General features: G+C 31.4%; 1 protein-coding gene across 4 annotated transcripts in view; it reads left to right on the top strand.

Moving 5' to 3' along the window:
* jar (Myosin heavy chain 95F jaguar) overlaps positions 1–21264 on the top strand; it is a 53039-nt gene that overhangs the window by 4743 nt on the left and 27032 nt on the right. For all 4 annotated transcript variants that reach the window (XR_013884158.1, XM_080177326.1, XM_080177329.1 and 1 more), the window contains exons 2-18: positions 10084–10208; positions 10527–10590; positions 11869–11946; positions 12354–12442; positions 12715–12783; positions 13189–13232; positions 13938–14008; positions 14121–14215; positions 14948–14990; positions 15911–16013; positions 16328–16382; positions 17663–17820; positions 18555–18640; positions 19091–19134; positions 19481–19577; positions 20220–20281; positions 20824–20921. Coding sequence is in view for 3 of the 4 variants with exons in the window: in XM_080177326.1 (XP_080033452.1) it covers positions 10084–10208; positions 10527–10590; positions 11869–11946; positions 12354–12442; positions 12715–12783; positions 13189–13232; positions 13938–14008; positions 14121–14215; positions 14948–14990; positions 15911–16013; positions 16328–16382; positions 17663–17820; positions 18555–18640; positions 19091–19134; positions 19481–19577; positions 20220–20281; positions 20824–20921 (1381 nt within the window). In the remaining variant the exon portion in view is untranslated. The remainder of the gene's footprint in view (positions 1–10083; positions 10209–10526; positions 10591–11868; positions 11947–12353; positions 12443–12714; positions 12784–13188; positions 13233–13937; positions 14009–14120; positions 14216–14947; positions 14991–15910; positions 16014–16327; positions 16383–17662; positions 17821–18554; positions 18641–19090; positions 19135–19480; positions 19578–20219; positions 20282–20823; positions 20922–21264) is intronic.

Here is a 21264-nt window from a genome sequence, read left to right as displayed (position 1 = left end):
AGTAGCAACTCGATAATCGTTTCTAGAATAACGTCCATTTAAATCATGTTAATTTTTAAACTTTTCGGCATTAATTTTTTTATGTGACATAATTAAGCCAGAAATATGTAAGCATGTCCTCAAACAGTGTCCTGTGTTAAAGCAGTTTTGCTTACAATTTTGTTTTGACGTATTTCGGAGCTTCACTTTTATGGATGTAATCTTCGTTGTTTTTTATTGATAGATGAAGCATGTATCTTTCATCACAGAAATTCAATTTCATTTTAAAAATATTTTAATCCTTTGCAAGTATGTATAATATTACATCTAGTTTTCTTTAAAGATTATGGTGCATAGTTTAAAAGCGAACCCTTTCTACAATTTATACCTATCGATTCAAAACTTGAATGAGGATTTCTTTGACAGTTAGGACATTTTTTGACAGCGGAACAACTTTTGAAAGCGAATATGAGATATTTTATCTGTCCTTTGTCTAATACAGGGTTTCGGATCCGGATCTGGATCCGGATCCGCAAGGATCCGCATTAGGGTGGGTCGATTTTGGACATTTTTTTTCTGAGGCCAAAGCGGGGATCTGCACTCAATTTATATAGATATAATACACCTCTGGATGATTTAAAATTTATCCTAAGTCTTAAAACCGCTGACGACCAGACATTCAATTGTATAGCTATTTGTAAATGGGAGTCAAAAATTTATTGAATCAGAACTATTGCTTCATGGTGCTCCTTGGAAATGCCTTGAGGAGCTGAGTCAGGAACTTTTGTCCGTTTCAAAAAATCTCGTTCCTAGCCTGAGAAAATCTAAAAAACCTCTACAAATTGGACAATTCTCAATAAACCTTAATTTTTTTTAGTTTTTTAGTGATTTCTAAGGCTAGGAACGAGATATTTTGAAACGGACAAAAGTTCCTGATTCAGCTTCTCAAGGCCTTTCCAGGGAGCACCATGAAGCCATAGTTCTGATTCAAAATAAATTTTGAATGTCGTCGTTGCATACTAATAAGTAATGAATTATATTTTTAAGTGGTCGTGTTCTAAAACTCAATTTTTTAAAATTCTTTTTCGGTCAGAAATGTTTTTAAGGTTAATTTTATCTGTTGCATATCCCCGCTTTGTCTAATTCCGATATGAACCCACCCTAATCCGCATATTTTTGGGTCCAAGGATCCGGATCCGCAAAAAAATGCGGATCCGGATCCTTGGACTCAAAAAAATGCGGAAAAAATGGAAAAATCTACCTAAATTTATATAAAATCTCAGACATTCTCTTAATGAGAGCCAATCTTTAAGGTTTAGGGTCAGACTTGAAAATTAAAAGTAATTTTGACTTCGAATTAAAGAATAAATATTTTTGAAAAATTTGGTGATTTTATTTTTATTGTCAAGGATCCGGATCCGGATCCGCACTGACCCAATTTGGAGGATCCGGATCCGGATCCGCAAAAAATCAATGCGGATCCGAAACCCTGGTCTAATATATGACTTATTCCATTCTATGTCTAACTTTTTGTCCTTAAACACAAATGGAATTGAATATTTACAAATGTATGTCATTTAAAATTAACATATTATGATAAATCAAGAAACTCGTTGAGTATTTTATCTAAAGAAACTGCCTAGAGAATTTATAGATCAAGCTCAGCATTTTTATATGACCACAAGCTTTAGTTATACCTATTGCTTTGTATATCTTTAAAATGGATATTTATTAAAATTGTTGCTTTTATTTAGCGGAATAGGAAATAGAAATAGTTTATCTTCAGATGAGCTATCCTTCCCCCCAGTTATAAAACAAGAGACTTATTGAAAAGTGACCCCTTTAAAAGCTAATTTATTCCAAACAGTGTGCTTTCATTTCCGTCAATATTATCAAACCATCAGAACATTTTATTATTTGTATAGTAAAAACAACCATTTGGCCATTACTTTATAATAAGCATAGCATCCACACATTTTTTATGCATTACGGGTTTTTTGCTATATAAGAACAATTGTGATTGCACACTTTTCCATAGACTAACCCTACTGCATACAAAATTCTTCATTAATTTTATTTTCTCGTACTTTGTGTTCACATAAGATGGAAAATATTTTATTATTGAGCGAGCAAAGTTAGGCATGGAAAGAATTGTTTTAAGGTGAATAAAAATTTGCAGTTAGATAAAAATTTTATAGACAACTCTCAAGGACAATCAAGCTTTTTAGTATTTTTTTAAGATTGTTGTTACTACACTAATTTTCAGTAAAATTGAAATATACAAATATATTATATATTCTACAATTATATTATTTTTGCTTTTCTATTGTCAACACAAAACATGAAACGTGTCCCCCATTTTAGAAGCGAATCAACTCTATAATTCGAAATGTTCGCATTTGGGCCCTTGGGGTCAATTGGCTTGTCCGTTATGGTTCAATAGATACACACAAGCATACTTAAAGGTTGTGTAATTTTCAATATATAATATATATTACCTATTTAAAAACACCGAACATTTGATTTTTCCAATTTTATGTGCTTCGCTAATTAGGGATTTGTCAACCTTGTTTTATGAATAAATAAACATCCCTACATGTGTTGACTTTAACAAACATTAGATTTAGAGGGGAAAGGGTGCATTCACTTCTGCACAAATATAAAGGGAGTCATTTTTTTCTGCTTATTTTCTGTACGGGTAGGTATATGTTTTAAGACTTTTATACAGAAGTACAACGCAAAAATTTTAAAATTATATTGACATGGAGTCATAGACGTCCAAGGGGGGGGTAAAGGGTTGATTACCCCCCCCCCCCCCCCGACGAAAATTTTGAATTTTCAATTTTTACCCCCCCCCCCCCACCCAAATTAAAACAATGATGAAAACATCCATAAAAGCGAAGCACTGAAACGGTAGGACAAACGGACACTAACACTTGTATAGTGCCAGAACTGAATAATCAGAATATAAATGTATAAATGTCGAAGCAAAATTGTAAGTAAAATTGTTGAAAAACTGCTTGATACAGAATAATGTTTATGGACATACTTACATTTTTAGGACTTGATTATAGAGTTGCTTCTCTTATCATATTGTACTTTGTTGTCCCAGGAATCAGTATATCAAAAATCAGACCAATCGGATTATTAGATCACTTAAAAATTTGTTGTTAAAAAAGTAAAAAAATCAACATGTTTAAAATGGACGTACGGACATTCTGGTAATGATTATACCTAGAGTTGCTACGCTTTCTAAACTTCTAAGATTTGGAAGTAGAAATTCATATTTTCAAATGTAAATTAATCATTACTTATTGACATATCCGTAAAGCTTAGAATTAAGTCCTTATCTTTTAATAATATACAATAAGTAGTTTAAAATTAAAATCCTGCTTTAAAGTTACTAATACAAGTACGATTTTGTCCTCAAATAGCGAAGCAATAACAAGTTAGAATATGTTAGTGAAAATAATATAATATTTATTTTCATCAACTTTGATGCAACCAAATAATTTAGTAATTTTCACTTTGAATCCTATGATACCTACTTAGTTCATTATTTTTAAATATTGTAAGAATTGATTTAAATTCACTAAAATTATCCATGAAATTCAAATTTAAATAGTTCTGTGATCTAAATAATTTCTCAATTTGAGCTTAAAATGTGCGTTTCATGATAAAGTACAAAGCAGTAGGATTTACATTTAGGAGATGGATATGATATAAGTTTGCAGGTCTCTAGTAAGATCTCTGAAACCGTTTGCTTCTATTTTTGTGTCTTTGACTTTTATATTGTTAAGGTTTTATTTTTTTTTAGTTGGTAATAGTTATATTATATGAAATGAAAGAATATGGTATTGAGGAAAAAACAGGGATCTAGAGGGATTAGAGAATAGACGATAAATTGAAGTACATCCACATTGATGATGAACAAAAATAACCCTTCTGTTGATACAAACTATTGATTGGAAATTTGGGACTCTGCTGGTTTGATCCAACTAATAAAGCTTTGATAAAGGTACTTAAAGCTTTAAGTGGGATTATAAAACTTTGGGTACCACCATTCCAATTTACATCACAAACAAATGATTTTAAATATTATGAAAAACATTTGCTAGTTTGTGAAAACACATTTTAAGTTTAATGCATTTCACCAGAACAGTTTAAATTTTAAAAATTGCATAAACTGTAAAATTAACTCTAAAAATATTGTATTTTATTAATTTTTGACATATTTGATATAAAATAATGATAATCTTTATTAATAACAATTTACTTAAAAGTTAATCCTAACTGGACCCCAACTACTCATCCACACCTTGCCTAAATTAAATACCCGATAAAAATGCAGAGCAATCACACCAATCGTTTTAGAGATCCTATAGAAACAGACATTTTCACACTTTTTCAATAAGTATGAAAAAACTCCTGAAACAAATGTTACATGCAATCATCTAACTTATTTCACCTTGAATTTTTATAAACAAAAACGTTATTTTTCCATTCATTTCGAGATTTTCTCTAAATGAAACGTTGAAGAAAACCTTACCTAATTATATTCATACATTTCTTCTATAAATATCCTTCTTATTTGGATTAAATGTACAATGATGTCCATAAGTAGTTTAAAATATATGCTAATAAAGTTTAAAAAATTCTTAGGATTTTTTTGCTTGGTAGTTAAATATAGATTTAATTTACTGCAAAACTCACACAAATCAAGATTCACCTAGACGTTGATTATTAGTTGATTAAGGAATCCTTTTATAAGCAAGAAAGATTTACTCTCTTTTCTTAATAGTCGGTTAAATAACTCTTCGCTAGTAATGAAAAATTCCACACTATAACGGTTTCTCTAAAAGAAAATTTATTAAATTAGATATAAAGATTGGTAACCCAACGACTTTTAAGATTTTAAGTATCTATTTGCTAAAAAAAATAAAATACTAAATTTTGTGAAATAACATGATAATTAAAAAGAAAAAATAACACTCTACAGTCAAAATATTTTTAATTCACTTGAAAATATTATGTTCAACATTGAATTAGCTACAATTTTACAAAGATGTAGGTGAATTTTGTGTAGGCAGTGTGTATACCAACCCACTCAACTTGTTTTCCTACTGGGGGGTGTCAATACATCAACCGCGCGCACCTATACGAAAATTCTCTAAACATTCGTCTTAATTTTTTAGTATTCAAGAATAAGAGATTTTATCTTTCTGCATTATCATTTCTGTTAATTAATTCCTTTTGTTTTTGTTTATATGCAGTGTAGGTATTTTCTCTTCTCTTTGTCATTATAGTCTTACCAATTCTTGCTTCATATTTAATTTTAACATGACCAAAAGATTTTTATTTGAAAGGAGGGATTGTTGGTAACCTTTTTTTGTGCCTTGCCAAGATTCGCTGATTTATATGAACACTTTGCACTTTTTACGGTTTGTTAATTGGCATAAACCTTCATGAAGTTACTCGTAAAATATCATTCCAACCAAATCTATATACCTAATAAGATAATTGGCGTTATCCTCTTAGAAATTTTTTTTTCAATTTTGAAAATTTGAGTACCTCACCATCCCCCCCCCCCCCCCCCCCCCCGACAACAACGAACAACTATTTTAGGTTAGGTTAGGTTTTAGGCAAGGGGGCCGAGCGCTGCGGCTAGGCAGGCAAGGGGGCCGAGCGCTGCGGCTAGGCAGGCTAGGGAGCCGAGCGCTGCGGCCAGAGTTCATAGTTCGCTGTCGGGAGGGGGGGGTACTCAAGTTTTCAAAACTGAAAAAAAAAATTCTAAGAGGATAATACTAAAAGTACCAGATAATTTTATTAAAAAGTTGAGATAAACCAATAAAGTTTTAAAAATACAAAAATCTAGAGGAATATACCTATTCAATTAAAGTAGGCATAAAGTATTTGAATTTTTAATGTTTAACTCTTCATTTTATACTAGCGAATGCTCCCCTAGCATCTAGGGACTCTATATTCGAAGAAAGGTGGAAGACAGGAAAATAGCCTAAAACCGTACCTACCCAGCCATTTTACAAAAATAAAATAGCCTAAAACCATCCCAAAACCAATATGTAGCTACACGGTAAAGGAGGACTATATCGGTTGAGCGGTCAGCGAGATCCTTTGCTACAGACAAAAAAAGCTTATTACTTTATATATTAGGATGCCTTACAAAATTAATTGTAAATAATCACTTTTATACATGTATTAAACTGAGGAAAAACCGGTTTTTAGGGCATAATTTGTTTCCGACATAATACTAACCACTTCAATAAATAATTTGATTAGACATTTTTGTATTTTGAAATAACTCAATTATTGATGAAACTCATTGTGGGTTCTTAAAACACACAACATATCACTTAGCTAAGCATTAGTATAAAATGGAAATTATAAAAGCGACTAAAAAGTATCTAAGAGGCGGTTAAGCTGCCATCGTAATTAATTGGGCAAACGTGAAGTATATTTAGAGGAATCTACACTATAAAAATTAATCTCTATCTGTAATAGTCTGCAATAAAATCTAATTACTAACATACTCAGACGGACTTACCGGAGTTATAAAATAGCTTGTGCAAATAACGAATAAAGTTTAAATTCTCAATAGTAGATTCATTAATCCTTTTAATCATCCTCGTTGAATAAAAATTATTTCAAAATTAATTTTAAAAATGAATTATTGATTTGATAATAAATATGAATTGACAATGAATGATAATTTTGTTCATTGAGGGGGAGCTTTCTATATACAGATATATTGTTACCTGAGCTAATAAAAGTCCTTAAGATTTCAATTTCTAGTTGTGAAACAGATCTATAAACACCTTTTAGTTTCGATTATATATTCTTAGCATGGTTTTTTAGACATTTGACTGCAGATATAAGTAAAATACCTACCTAATCTTTAAATCAAATAAGGGGGGGGGGGAAGTTTTGACACATTTGCGTAAACCTGGCACCAAGGCTTTATCTTTGGACTGAGAGGGTAGGTTATTAGGGATAAAATCATTCTTATATGATGAATTTCACGAAGTTTTTAAAATTTTTGGATAGGCCTCCAGGTTCCGGAGCTCCAGGCCTCCAGGTGGTCTCTGGACAGGTAAAAAAAAAAAAAAATTTTATTTGAACAGTTGGAGGTAAGTTCATAAAACAACATAACCTACTTTTATTATATTATTTACATATTTGAAGAAAAAATTAGGATCGGCCTCCAGGTTCAGGTGCTGGAGGCCTCCAGGTGGCCTCTGGACAGGTAAAAAATCAAAATTTCTTATTTGAACAGTTAGAGGTAAGTTTATAAAACAACATAACCTTCTTTTAATATATTATTTAAATATTTGAAGAAAAAATTACAATTGGCCTCCAGGTTCAGGTGCTGGAGGCCTCCAGGTGGCCTCTGGACAGGTAATAAATCAAAATTTCTTATTTGAACAGTTAGAGGTAAGTTTACAAAACAACATAACCTTCTTTTAATATATTATTTAAATATTTGAAGAAAAAATTAGGATCAGCCTCCAGGTTCGGTGCTGGAGGCCTCCAGGTGGCCTCTGGACAGGTAAAAAATCAAAATTTCTTATATGAACAGTTAGAGGTAAGTTTTTAAAACAACATAACCTTCTTTTAATATATTTTTTAAATATTTGAAGAAAATATTACAATTGGCCTCCAGGTTCAGGTGCTGGAGGCCTCCAGGTGGCCTCTGGACAGGTAAAAAATCTAAATTTCTTATTTGAACAGTTAGAGGTAAGTTTACAAAACAACATAACCTTCTTTTAATATATTATTTAAATATTTGAAGAAAAAATTACAATTGGCCTCCAGGTTCAGGTGCTGGAGGCCTCCAGGTTCAGGTGCTGGAGGCCTCCAGGTGGCCTCTGGACAGGTAAAAAATCAAAAAAAAATTTTTGAACAGTTAGAGGTCAACTTATAAATCAAAATGTGCTTATTTTTAGATCTTTTAAAGATATTTGAAGAATAAATTACAATCAGCCTTCAGGTTCAGGTGCTGCAGGCCTCCAGGTGGTCTCTGGGCAGGTAAAAATCAAGCTTTCTTCTAAACAGATGGCGGTAAACGTATGAAACAAAATTAGCTTATACATGTATGTTGTTTACATATTTGAAGACAATATTACAAATGGCTTTCAAACTAATTAAAGAAATGTAAAAAAATATTTTATTTTATTTGAATGAGCTAGGGATAAACTAGAAAATTTTAGAAAAATACATTTTTAAATTACTATGGGCCTCCAGGCTCAGGAGCTTCAGCCTTTGGACAGGTAAAAATTTAAAAAAGATAATATCCAAAATTCCTACAATTGAAACCTTTGTAGTCTCAATGTGTAGGATCTAATAATATCATATGTTGGCGTTATCCTCTAAATTTTTTTTTCAATTTTGAAAATTTCTGGTACCCCCTGACTAAACTATAAAACAATTTTAAAATTTTAAAATACATAGGTAATTAACATTTGAAAATATGCTTACTTTGTTTTACAAGTTTACCTCTAACTGTTCAAACAAGAATTTTTGATTTTTTACCTGTCCAGAGGCCACCTGGAGGCCTGCAGCACCTGAACCTAAAGGCCAATAGTAATTTTTTCTTCAAATATTTAAGTAACATATTAAAAGAAGGTTATGTTCTTTTATAAACTTACCTCTAACTGTTCAAATAAGAAATTTAGATTTTTTACCTGTCCAGAGGCCACCTGGAGGCCTGCAGCAGCTGAACCTGGAGGCCGATTGTAATTTTTTCTCCAAATATGTAAGTAATATATTAAAAGAAGGTTATGTTGTTTTATAAACTTACCTCTAACTGTTTTAATAAGAAATTTTGATTTTTTACCTGTCCAGAGGCCATCTGGAGGCCTGCAGCACCTTAACCTGGAGGCCGATTGTAATTTTTTCTTCAAATATGTAAATAATATATTAAAAGTAGATTATGTTGTTTAATAAACTTACCTCTAACTGTTCAAATAAGAAATTTTGATTTTTTACCTGTCCAGAGGCGACCTGGAGGCCTGAACCTGGAGGCCGATCCTAATTTTTTCTCCAAATATGTAAATAATATATTAAAAGAAGGTTATGTTGTTTAATAAACTTACCTCTAACTGTTTTAATAAGAAATTTTGATTTTTTACCTGTCCAGAGGCCACCTGGAGGCCTCCAGCACCTGAACCTGGAGGCTGAATCCTAAATTTTTCTTCAAATATGTAAATAATATATTAAAATAAGGTTATGTTGTTTTATAAACTTACCTCTAACTGTTTTAATAAGAAATTTAGATTTTTTACCTGTCCAGAGGCCATCTGGAGGCCTGCAGCACCTGAACCTGGAGGCCGATTGTAATTTTTATCTTCAAATATTTAAATAATATATTAAAAGAAGGTAATGTTGTTTTATAAACTTACCTCTAACTGTTCAAATTAGAAATTTTGATTTTTTACCTGTCCAGAGGCCACCTGGAGGCCTGCAGCACCTGAACCTGGAGGCCGATCCTAATTTTTTCTTCAAATATGTAAATAATATATTAAAAGAGGCCTGGAGCTCTGAAACCTGGAGGCCTATCCAAAAAATCTTAAAACTTCGTGAAATTCATCATATAAGAATGATTTTATCCCTAATAACCTACCCTCTCAGTCCAAAGATAAAGCCTTGGTGCCAGGTTTACGCAAATGTGTCAAAACTTCCCCCCCCCCCTTATATCAAGGATAAAGCCTTGGTGCCAGGTTTACGCAAATGTGTCAAAACTTCCCCCCCACCTTATATCAAAATGTACAATACATTTGTAATAAATCATTTTATATTTCAATTTAGATTTTTAGTTGTATCAGTAATAAAACCATATAAGTAAAAAAGTCTAAACAGTTTTAAAAATGAATCTTTCAAAAGAGAAGTACAACATGAAGATATAAGATACACTTATTAGGTATTTGTATATGAAAATTATTCATAAAAATAAAATTTCCTCAGTAACATTATTGGTGGACGTATGAGCTGACAAGGTAGATTAAGTAGGTGCTAATTGGTAAGATGAAAGTCCTCTAAACTAAATAGCAGCTTTCTAACTGTATACTTATATTGTATACTTTTTTTCAGAACGTGAATGGTTTGAAGATGGTGGCTAAAGAGAAGGTGTGGTTGCCACACCCCACGGAGGGGTTTCTTCTAGGGACTATCATCGATTTTGCCATCGATGGGGCCGTTGTTCAACCCGTTGACAGGTTAATCATTTGTTAAGAAAATGCCTGAATTTCATTATATTTCCAGATAAACGTCTGTTAGAAAGAAAAACTTGACTTTCTCGGCTGTTGTTAGACATAAATGTCTGAAATCGTTTCTGAAGATTTTCATGTAAATGTGTATCTTTTCAATAACTTACTTTGTTAGTCATTTATTTAAGCTTTAGTATAACATTTAATTTTAAATAACTGTTCAGCTTATCATCATATTCAACATAAAAGTTTTTTTTCACCATTTTTAATGCATTTATTAACTTATGTTTAAGCAGATGCTAATGAAAAAAAAAATATTTAATTTAGGAATCAGAAGCCAATCACAAGTGTGTTTGACCGTCTATATCCAGCCGAGGATGATGATAATAAGGTTATTCTATATTCTTTTATTTGTTACTAGCGGCTACGCCCCTAGAGGCCTCTAGTGGCACTTTAAATGTTTGGTGTTTTAAAAAAAGAATACGATACATTGCAATGTTGCGAAGGAGTCTCTATCAAATTGCTACGATACTTTGCAATGTTACGTAGGAGTCTCTATTCGAGGAAAAAAATTTCGATTTATTGTGATTTCTATTGGAAGGGTGGTGGTACCCTCCCCCAAAATAGTTATAAACCTTCCCGGGACCTATGAAAAACTACCCTGTTAAGGAGAACCCGATCGGTTCAGTGGTTAGCGAGATCCTTCGGTACAAACACACAGACACACAAACACACAGACAAACAGACATCCTGTTACTTTAGTATAAGGATTTTCTCACTTTCCTTAATTTTAAGGGGGTATGACTTTTTAACTTGACAGTGACAACACCCCCCCCCCCCCCACCCTTTGCTATGTAAGAGAGGTGTAGAAAGCTTTCAAGTTAGTATCGACTTTTTGTCAGGAGTTGGATACACAAACCCTCGTCACGCCACTGTAATTAGCACTTTTTAAAAGCGATGCTTTTCTATAATTAGGGTCGGTCCGTCCGTCCGTCCGTCCGTAACGGATAGCTTTTTTCGTTAATTTAGGCATGTTAGAATTGTCCTATCGATTTCAAATTTTGCATGGTGATTCCTTTAGCAGTTAGGTACGATTTAGAAAGCGTAGCAACTCTATAATCATTACCAAAATGTCCGTACGTCCATTTTAAACATGATGATTTTTTTACTTTTTTAACATCAAATTTTAAGTGATCTAATTATCCGATTGATCTGATTTTTGGTATATTGATTCCTGGGACAACAAAGTATAATGTAATAAACGAAGCAACTCTAAAATCAAGTCCTAAAAATGTAAGTATGTCCATAAACATTATCCTGTATCAAGCAGTTTTTTAACAAATTTTCTCACAATTTTGCTTTGACTCTTATACATTTATATTAGGATTATTCAGTTCTGAAACTATACAAGTGTTAACGTCCGTTTGTCCTACCGTTTCAGTGCTTCGCTTTTATGGATGTTGTCATCCTTGTTATTGTAAAATCTTGTTTTAAAAGTCTTTTTTGATAATTTAATTTACAATTTACATCAACTTTTTTACAAGCTTAGACAATAAAAAAGAATCTGATAGAATTGAATATTCTTACGAAACCAATTATTTTAGTCTATCCTTATTTTTCTTAATTTTGAAAACTAAATTACTAGGTACTTAATTTTAGTTATTTCTAGGAAGTGGATGACAATTGTGGATTGATGTATTTAAATGAGGCAACTTTGCTAAACAATGTTAAACTCAGATATCAAAAGGTAACAACAATTGGTATAATTATTGTAAAATATGGTTATTCTCTTAACCTCTACCTGATCTACAAGATATCTTGAAAAGTCACGTACATTTAAATGTTATTTCATAGTTATCAAACGCTTTGTTAAGTTCTAAGGAACGCTAAGTTTAAATTGCTTTTTCCTTTTGAGGATAGTGATATTGTGCATGATCTAATGCATAAAGCACATTTTTACTTGGCATGTTTAATCTATTTTCATGTTCATTTAAATATTTTGTTCTATGGTACTTTCCCCAAGTGGCCGGTTGAGCACTAACCTGGACATTTTTTGTTAAACTAAATCTGTTTAGCGGTTAGTAAGATATTTTGTTATAGACAAACAAACCTATCTCTTTTGTTATGACATTTTTATTTAATGTTATTTTTCAGGGTAAAATTTACACTTATGTGGCGAATATTTTGATAGCTGTAAATCCTTATTACAATATTCCAGATCTCTATTCTACAAACACCATCAGGAATTTTATACATACCTATTTATTTTACAGACCGACTTAAATTAACTTTCAATCTGAGTAAAAGATTGATTGAAATAAATGGATAGGCTAAGTAAAAATTTAAGCAAATCCCTACTTAAAAAAAACATTTATTTCCATGAGTAGTGCAGCATTGCAAGTTAACAGTATCTTGGACGTACAAAACTGTTATTTAAAAAAAGCCGGGCTTTTCAAAGTGGCTACGATACTAAAACCGTCTCGATAATGATAATAATATGTATATTATTGTGCAGAAAATATATGGGTAAAAGTTTGGGAACCCTTCCTCCCCATGTTTTTGCTATTGCAGATAAAGCCTTCAGGTTAGTTAGAAAAACGTTTCTACATTAAAGCTAGTCCGGTTGTGTTAGCCCCTTATCGATGTTAGAAAGTTTCCAGGAACTTTATATTGTTTTTGTTATATGATATTCAAGTAATTTTAGGATAGTCAAATACGGAATTGATGATGATTATTCCCTGCGTTGTTATCCTTATTTCTTCATGTTCGTTTAACTGACCATTTGATTTATTAAGCTTCGCTTTATGGATGTTGTCATCCTAGTTTGTTGATATTAAAGCGCTGCTAATTTTTAGTAAATTTTGTAGCCTAAAACCTTTCAAAAATTATTTTTATAACTTATAATTCTTTACATAGCATTAATTATTATTTCTTTAAAGTACCTTGAAGCAATAAGAACTACTTTAGTAATTTAATTATTACATTTTAGGGACATGAAAGTAATGAAACAATCTCAATCAATCATTGTGTCAGGTAATTGTCAACCAATCAGCACCATAGTAATGTTCATGCCATGTAAAAAATAATGCCTTCATCTTTTATGTTATATTGAGGTATGAAGCTATGACTTGTTGGGGTAACTTACATCTTAAGCATTTATTTTATTATTCTATGACTTTATACTTAAATTTCTAATGATCTATTTAGGTGGAAGTGTTATATAGGTAACACAAACTTTAATTGCGCGACATTTATTTGAAAGTTTAAGTTGTGCAAAGTAAAAAGTTCAATGTCTCTCACGCGCCTGTGATCTATGTATGTATATAATATTCAGGGACAGATTTTGTACATGGAATATATACTATATGGATTTTTCACCAGTTTTAAACGTATCTAAAAAACCTTATAAATATTTTTTGGCTAGTTTTTCTTAACACTTATTTCTATTTGATAGTGACACGAGATGAACTTAAGTTTCTCTTCACAAATGAAGACATAATTCAAGTAGGGGCAATGTCAGTGCAGAAACGTTTTTTCATAAGTTTGAACAGTCTACCCACCATACAAGACTTGGAGCAGACAACTTAATCTTAAGAAGAAGAGTTATTTTAAAAGAATATGTTAACTTAAATGTTTATCCTATTACAAAGGAGACATAAAAGAAATCTAGATTATGATTTTCGGCGTTATCCTATTTTTTTTTCTCCAAGTTTGAAAATTGTTTATCTATTAATTTAGGTGAATCCGGAGCAGGTAAAACAGAGTCAACCAAGTATATTCTCAACTATCTCTGCACCAATTTTGGACAGGTAAAATTATTAAAATTAATGAGCCTAGGATAGAAGTTATTATATTTTAACATTATTATTATGACATATCTGCCAATTCACAAAATCAAGATAATACATTCTGTAATTGCAGAGCGCTGGTAGCTTGGAGAGTAAGATTCTGAACGCAAATCCAATTCTGGAGGCGTTTGGTAATGCCAAAACCACCAGAAATAATAATAGCTCCAGGTAGGATTCTTTGGCAATGTTATGAGGGGGAGGGGGAAGGTTGTATTATTGATATCTCTCATATAACCTTAATATTCGTTAAAATGTAATAATCATACAATATTCATTATTTTTTTAAAGGAGGGAGGCGGATGTGCCACTTTTTGAAACCAAAAGTAAAACGTGCATGATCTCAGCCCATAAAAGAGTTACAGCTTTTCTGCACAGCAGTTACTTTTGTGATGAACAATATGGAACTGTAAAGAAACAGCGGCAGAACCGCCGCTCCCGCCGAAAACCGCCGATTTTTTTTTTGCCTTTTCTCGCCATAATAGACAATTTTTAATCATCTGAGATAAACTTTTTTTTCATAAAAATTTCGCTTATATTTTCTCTTGACACTTGTAAAATTACACTTGCAATTTTTTTAAATATTGACAGGTTTGAAATAGGTATTATTACAAGTGTCACGTGAAAATATAAAGGAAATTTTCATGAAAAAAAAGTTTATCTCAGAACTGTCTAATTTAGCGAAAAAAAGGCAAAAAAAATTCGGCGGGAAACGGCGGTTTTCCGCCGCTGTTTCTACAAAGTTCCATATTGTTCTCCACAAAAGCAACTGCAACTGAATTTTAGAGTTATAACTCTTTTATGGGCTGATATCATGCACGCACATTTTACTTTTGGATTCAAAAAGTGGCACATCCGCCTCCCCCCTTTATTTCGAATAGTAATACAACGTTGTTTTTTTAGATTTGGCAAGTTTATTGAGATCCATTTTGATTCAAAATGCCAGGTAAATTAATAATAGCACAGCTCTGCTACTCCATAAGGGGGGTATTTTAATGCAACCATATGCACATAGAATCCGAATTTCGTTAAAAACTTGGCATGAGTAATCCTTGGGAGGTCTATTTTCCCTAAATAGTAAATAAAAGAGTTAGTATAATTGTTTTTATTTTTAGTAGCAAAGCTTCTTTATAATTTGAAATGTCCGTCTGTATGTATGTCTGAAACGTTTTGGGGGAAACGTGATTTACTCGGCTCCTATAAAAGATAGACAGCTGAAATTTTTAGGGATTAATTAAGTTATCATTCTTCATATTTTTACCAAGTTTCATTGATATATGTCAATTAATTGGGGTGCTAGATCGATTCCTAGATTTTTAAGTTTTTATGATTTTCTCGATTCTTATTAAAGATAGAAGTCTAAAATTTTCAAGGATAAAATAAATTTATATTCTGCACACTTCTATAAAGTTTTGGTAAGATTTGCTTATTGGTTGGGGTGCTAGATTCCTAGTTTTTAAAGTGTTCAAGCTTTTTTTTAACTCCTAGTCCAGACAGATAGCTGAAATTTTTAGGGATTGAACAAGTTTACATTTTACATAATTCCATAAAGTTACATTAAGATTTACTAATTGGTTGTGGTGCTAGATCGATTCCTAGATTTCCACATTATAAATCATGAAAGGTTTCGTGATTTTATATAAATTTTCATTTTGTATTTAAATACTCTATAGTTCATTCTGGATGTTCTTCCATGATATTTAAGCTTCGCTACTTATGGATGTTGTCATCCTTGTTTAGCTTGTAAGTTCCAGGAAACAATTTCTAAATGTTTAAGGATTTTATGTCTACATGAAAAGATAATAATATTTTATATTTCAAAAAGGCATCAGTTTTCATGAAAACTAATCTTGTTTTTGTTTATAGGTTGCTGGTGGATACATCAGCCATTATTTGTTGGAACGTGCCCGTGTAATAAGTCAATCTCCCATGGAACGAAACTACCATGTTTTCTATCAGCTCTGTGCAGGTACAATAAGAAAAATTGCCGGATATATTTTGAGGAAAATATCTGTGAATTATACGTTTATACAAAGTGTTTTTAATTAATGTTCATAAATGGATAAAATAAACTTTTTTTCTTCAAGATTAAGATTTAGATAAATTAATTAATATTTTACTCTCTAGGTTGTTTCCAAAAGAATTAATAAGAATTACCGGATCCCCACATTTATCGTGCTGTGTTGCCCTTAAAATTTCCCTAGTATTGATAGATAAAATAGAGATCGTCTGAAAAAAAAATAAAGTAGATAAAAAAAGACTTAAAATTAATTTTATGTTTAGGTGCTGATGATTCTTTGAGAAAGAAGTTGAAATTGGGCAACCCTGATCAGTTCAGGTGAGCTTAACTTTCATTTTTAGCACCATTTGTTGGATTTATTTTTAGTGTCAGTCTGTTACGAATTTACCTATTTGTACTTTTATTGTATTACCTTGATTTTTGGAATTGTGATACCTACGAATATTAGGCACATTATGTTATGCTAAATGGATGTATGTATAATTACTTGGACCTTACATCAGATTTTCATGTTCTATAATTAAGTTAACTCTTAAAAGTGGGCTAAAATAACGATTTCCCCCATCCCCCTACTTTACAACATCCTCCTTCCCCCTACTCGATAAACGGCCCGACCAATTTAAATGTGGGGGGAAATTACAACCTAAATTGACAACATTTTTTTACCTGTTATCATCCACGTATATTCTACATTCATTTATGCTAATTTATCTCTATATGTATTGTTCTGATTTGAAATAAGATTTATTTTCTATTAGAATCATTGTTACTGTATGTTTTCAAATGTAGTCATCCTTGAATATATTAGATCTAGGTCAATATTAGAAATTATTATTTATGGAGATTATTCACTAAACCTTTCATTAAAATCATTGCGGTAATGGACATTGAAATAGTTGCGTGTTGTGTTTTGCCAGGGGGGAAGCTAGAAGAACGTTTTTTTCGGTATTGAAATTGTCTACCCAACATAATCTATGTAGGTTTGACACAAAGGATGTCCGCATTCATATGTCCGTCTCTAATAAGTAAACAAAAAAAACTTTACCTTAGTTTTTAATAATTTGAGGTCATTTTAGATGGCAAGGGTTTTATATATTGATATTAAAATTGTTGAAGGTTGTTTTGGCTTTACAGGAAAGGACAGCAATCTAAAATAGCATGATTTTTCATGAAAACTTTTCTTGTTTTATCATCAATTTATTGTTCATTGTCTTGTGCTAATACATAACAAGTAAGATACAGTTATATTAATTTTTTTATGCGGAGCTTTGCAATAATTAGGATATGTACGTCCTTCTGTACATAACGATTATCTCTTTTTGTTAATTTAGGCATGTCAAACTTGCCAAACTTTAAATAGTGAATCCTGTAACGTTCCTATATATTGCAATTTTGCAACAAGTTTATAGAAAAATTTATTCAGACTTCTAGATTAATATTCTGCTTAAAAAGTATTTACACTTTACAAGTATTTATTTTCGGTTGTTTTACTGTTTGATTCTAGAGTGTTGCTTTTATGGATTTTGTCATCTTTGTTCAAGGTTTAAGATATGCAAACTTATCTTGTTTGATTGGAGTAAATGTTTTTTTAATTGTAGGTATCTGGCTCATGGTTGCACCCAATACTTCCTGTCTAAAGAGTCTCAATCCAGTATCCCGCAGGACCGTCTGTCCGCCAACCACAAGAAGAAGGGCAGCTTGTCGGATGACATTATTGATGACATCAAAGGATTCAATAACTTGAACAGAAATTTAGGTAATATTTAACAAAGATGACAACTTCCATAAGTAGCAACGCATAAAATAACATTGAGTAAAAAATGACCAAGTTACGTTACGGCATTTGTTATATTTTTTAACGTCTCTAGTGCATTATACAACACGCGACTGGACACAGATAGTGATCGTATTACTCTAGTATAGTTTCAGTATACAAAGAGTAGCTGCGCTACTTAGAAGTGTTAAATATCTTTTTATATTTGAGATATTTGATCCTCTCATGCATAAAATTTTCTGAGTATTAATATAGGTGTGCCTTCTCTGTCGCTCAATATCTTACCACAATGGCGTGCCAGAATTGTATATTATTACAACAGCACATACTATTATAAACCTTTTATTCTGCTTGTTTTTTTTTATCCTGAAACACCCTGACTAATTTCTATATTGATTTCTCTTGTAATTATTAAAACTTCTATACCGAATGTGATAATATCTTAAAGTGAAGGTGCAGAAATTAATTCTGTATAATTAGTACAGTGCATTTTAATAAGTCATTAAATTTTCATATAAAAGTAACATGATCTGTGTGTGTGTGTGTACTGGTGCAGGTTTAGATGGTTTAGGTTATATTAAACCCAAACCGTTGTTAGCTTAGAGTAATGTATAGGCACACACAGGCACTAGACAATTTCGAGTAAGTTAAATTCCAATGGAACCATTAGGGACATAATTGTTGTGGTTTTATTTCTGAACTTTATGTTATTTTAGGAAATATTGGATTGAATGATCAAGAGAGATTTGAAGTATTTACAACTATTGCCGCTGTTTTGCATATTGGAAATATTGCATTTGAGGTAAGTCTATAATTTTTGTGTGTCAATTGGCGATTTGGTGTGCAAAAAATTTACTCTTATTTAAAATACGTTGCGCGGCTAGTGTTAATAGTAGAAAAATACCATGCCATACCGTTCGAACCGCTCTGAGCTCCATTTTTTAGAAATATAAATATAATATTTGTGTTATATTGATAAATGTCTTGATGGTTGAAAATTAAAACTTGCGTGAAAATATTGATATTCTATTTTTGTTTTAAAAAGAGTGCATTTATTTTCCCACCTAAGGATAAATAGATCCAAAAGTATCGTGGCAACAACTATCTAAATACATTTTTATTAAGAATGGTTACTAAAGTATAATTTTAAAAGATTTTAGAAATAAAAAGAAATGAGAAATTGATGACGCAGGTAGTTAAACTTGAAATATTTACTAAATGATTGTCCTTGTTAATATTTGTCTGTTTACAGGAAGATCCAGAGGACAATAAAGGAGGGTGTACTGTCACTCAAAGGTTCGATTTTTTGATAAAGAAGTTTATTGAAGGATAGATTTTGTATTTTGTTTATGAAATTTTGCGATACTTGACCATTTAACATAATTTTCGTTTTTTTCGGCTAAAAGCATTAGAAAATAATTTCCAATCGTTCTATGTGTAAATGGAAGATTATCTGGTTAAGTAGTAGGATGTACGTGTGTCTTTCTGATCAAAAATTTGCGTATCTTCGTCTTTATTCTTCGGATTTGGAAATGTTATAGTTCGTTGATTTCAGAAATTCACATCTAAAAGTTCTAATAATAGGCAGTAATCCCTATTTCTATTTAATAAGTTGACTAATCTCATTTTCTTTTTATTTTAGTTCTGAATCCAGTCTGCAGGTGACCAGCCAGTTGTTAGGACTGGATCCTGACGAGCTGCGCAGAGCTTTGACTGCCAGGGTTATGCAGGCTGTTAAGGTATTTTCATTGATATAAAAAAGGGTTTTTTTATTTTCACAATATGGTTTTTATTTAAATATAGATAAGGGGAGTTGGGGGTTATTGCAACTATTTCATAATCAGTGTGCAAATGGCACTTAAAATCCAATTTTATTATGAAACTTGGGTTGAGTAATCCTTGGTAAGTCTATTTTCCATAACAAAAAGTTTAAATATAACGTCTAACGGCTGGTAGCTCAGCTGTTCAGCCATTTTTTTCTTTGCTATTTCAGGGCAAATCCGTTAAAAGCCCTATCTACACATCATGCTATTGGTCACTCCGAGCCGTTTTTAGCGGCAGGTACTAGATATCTAAAAATGGTTTTTAATTTAAAAATTTAACTAGGAAAAAATATGTATCAAAGTTGATCTCTTCTCTACATAATTAATGATGAATTTGCCCAAAAAATAGCCAAAAAAACGACTGCAAAAATTTCGATTAGATGTTTTCTATTTGTTAGTCATACATAAATAAATATTAATATTTTGGTACCTTCTGCTTTTTTTATAAGTTACATAATCGTTATATCTTATAATCTATATTATAATATTCTTTAATAAATAGAAGTATCTCTTTCAATGAAAAAAATGTTAAAGTCAAATAATACTTGTATGTTTCAGGGTGGATTTAAAGGGACAGTTATTATGGTTCCTTTGAAAGTTCACGAGGCCAACAGTGCTAGGTAATTTATAATTATTGTTAAGTAACTGCTCTTAATTTACTCTCTTTGTTAGACCTATTTTTATTCATATAAAACTTGTGATTTAAACCTAATATATTGAAACAAATAATATTTAGTATTCATTTAACTACCTACGTTTAATCTAGTATTTATTATTTTATTGATGCGCTACTTTTGAGAAAATAATGTAAAATTCTTGTATTATATCTCCCTCCTCACTACCCACATAATATCTTATTTCAATTATTTCAGTTATCTTACTGAATTAATTATACCATTCTTTTTTCAGAAAGAAGGTTTTGCAGCCGACTATTTTGTTAAAATATCGCTTAGCTACGGATTATTCAGTAAAGGGATGCTCAGCTCCGGTACTAATGTTAAATGCAGTGGTTTTTTGAGCTATTATTTAACGGCTATTCTTCTGTTGTAGCTTGACCAAAATAATTGCGATAGGCTATTGTTGACGCTGTTTAGAATAACGCGAGGATTGAAATAAAAAATATAGACTAAAGTAACTTTGATTTTAAAACTATAATTTTAAGGGATGCTTTGGCCAAATCTTTGTACAGCCGTTTGTTTGACTACATTGTTATGAAGATCAACGAAAGTATTCCATTCAAATCTTCGAGCTACTATATTGGTAAGTTTTTCAGCAATTTCGCAAAAATCGACTGAAATGGATGCCTTTATAGATGATTTTTTAAATCTCATGCCTTATTGTCCAAGGAATCGTGTTTTTTTAAACTGTATAATTTCATATTTAAAAGAGTGTATGGGCTTTCGAGTAATGATAATAAGTTTCATTTTTAACATTATTTATTTATTACCTGAACCTCATTTTAAAATCATAAGGAAGATTTTGTTTTAAAAATTGGGTAACTTTTCATAATAATGACAATGTTTTAATTACGGCTATGAGTGCTATCGTAATTGTCGAATTGTAAATACAAAACCTTCCCGAGGTGCTCTTAAGTTGTAAGGAG

This window comes from Acartia tonsa, chromosome 11 (genome assembly GCF_053477335.1).
Source record: "Acartia tonsa isolate MP-2025a chromosome 11, ASM5347733v1, whole genome shotgun sequence".
Lineage (NCBI taxonomy): Eukaryota > Metazoa > Arthropoda > Copepoda > Calanoida > Acartiidae > Acartia > Acartia tonsa.
Note: the sequence above shows the minus strand (reverse complement) of the source record. Positions and strands in the feature narration are given on the sequence as shown.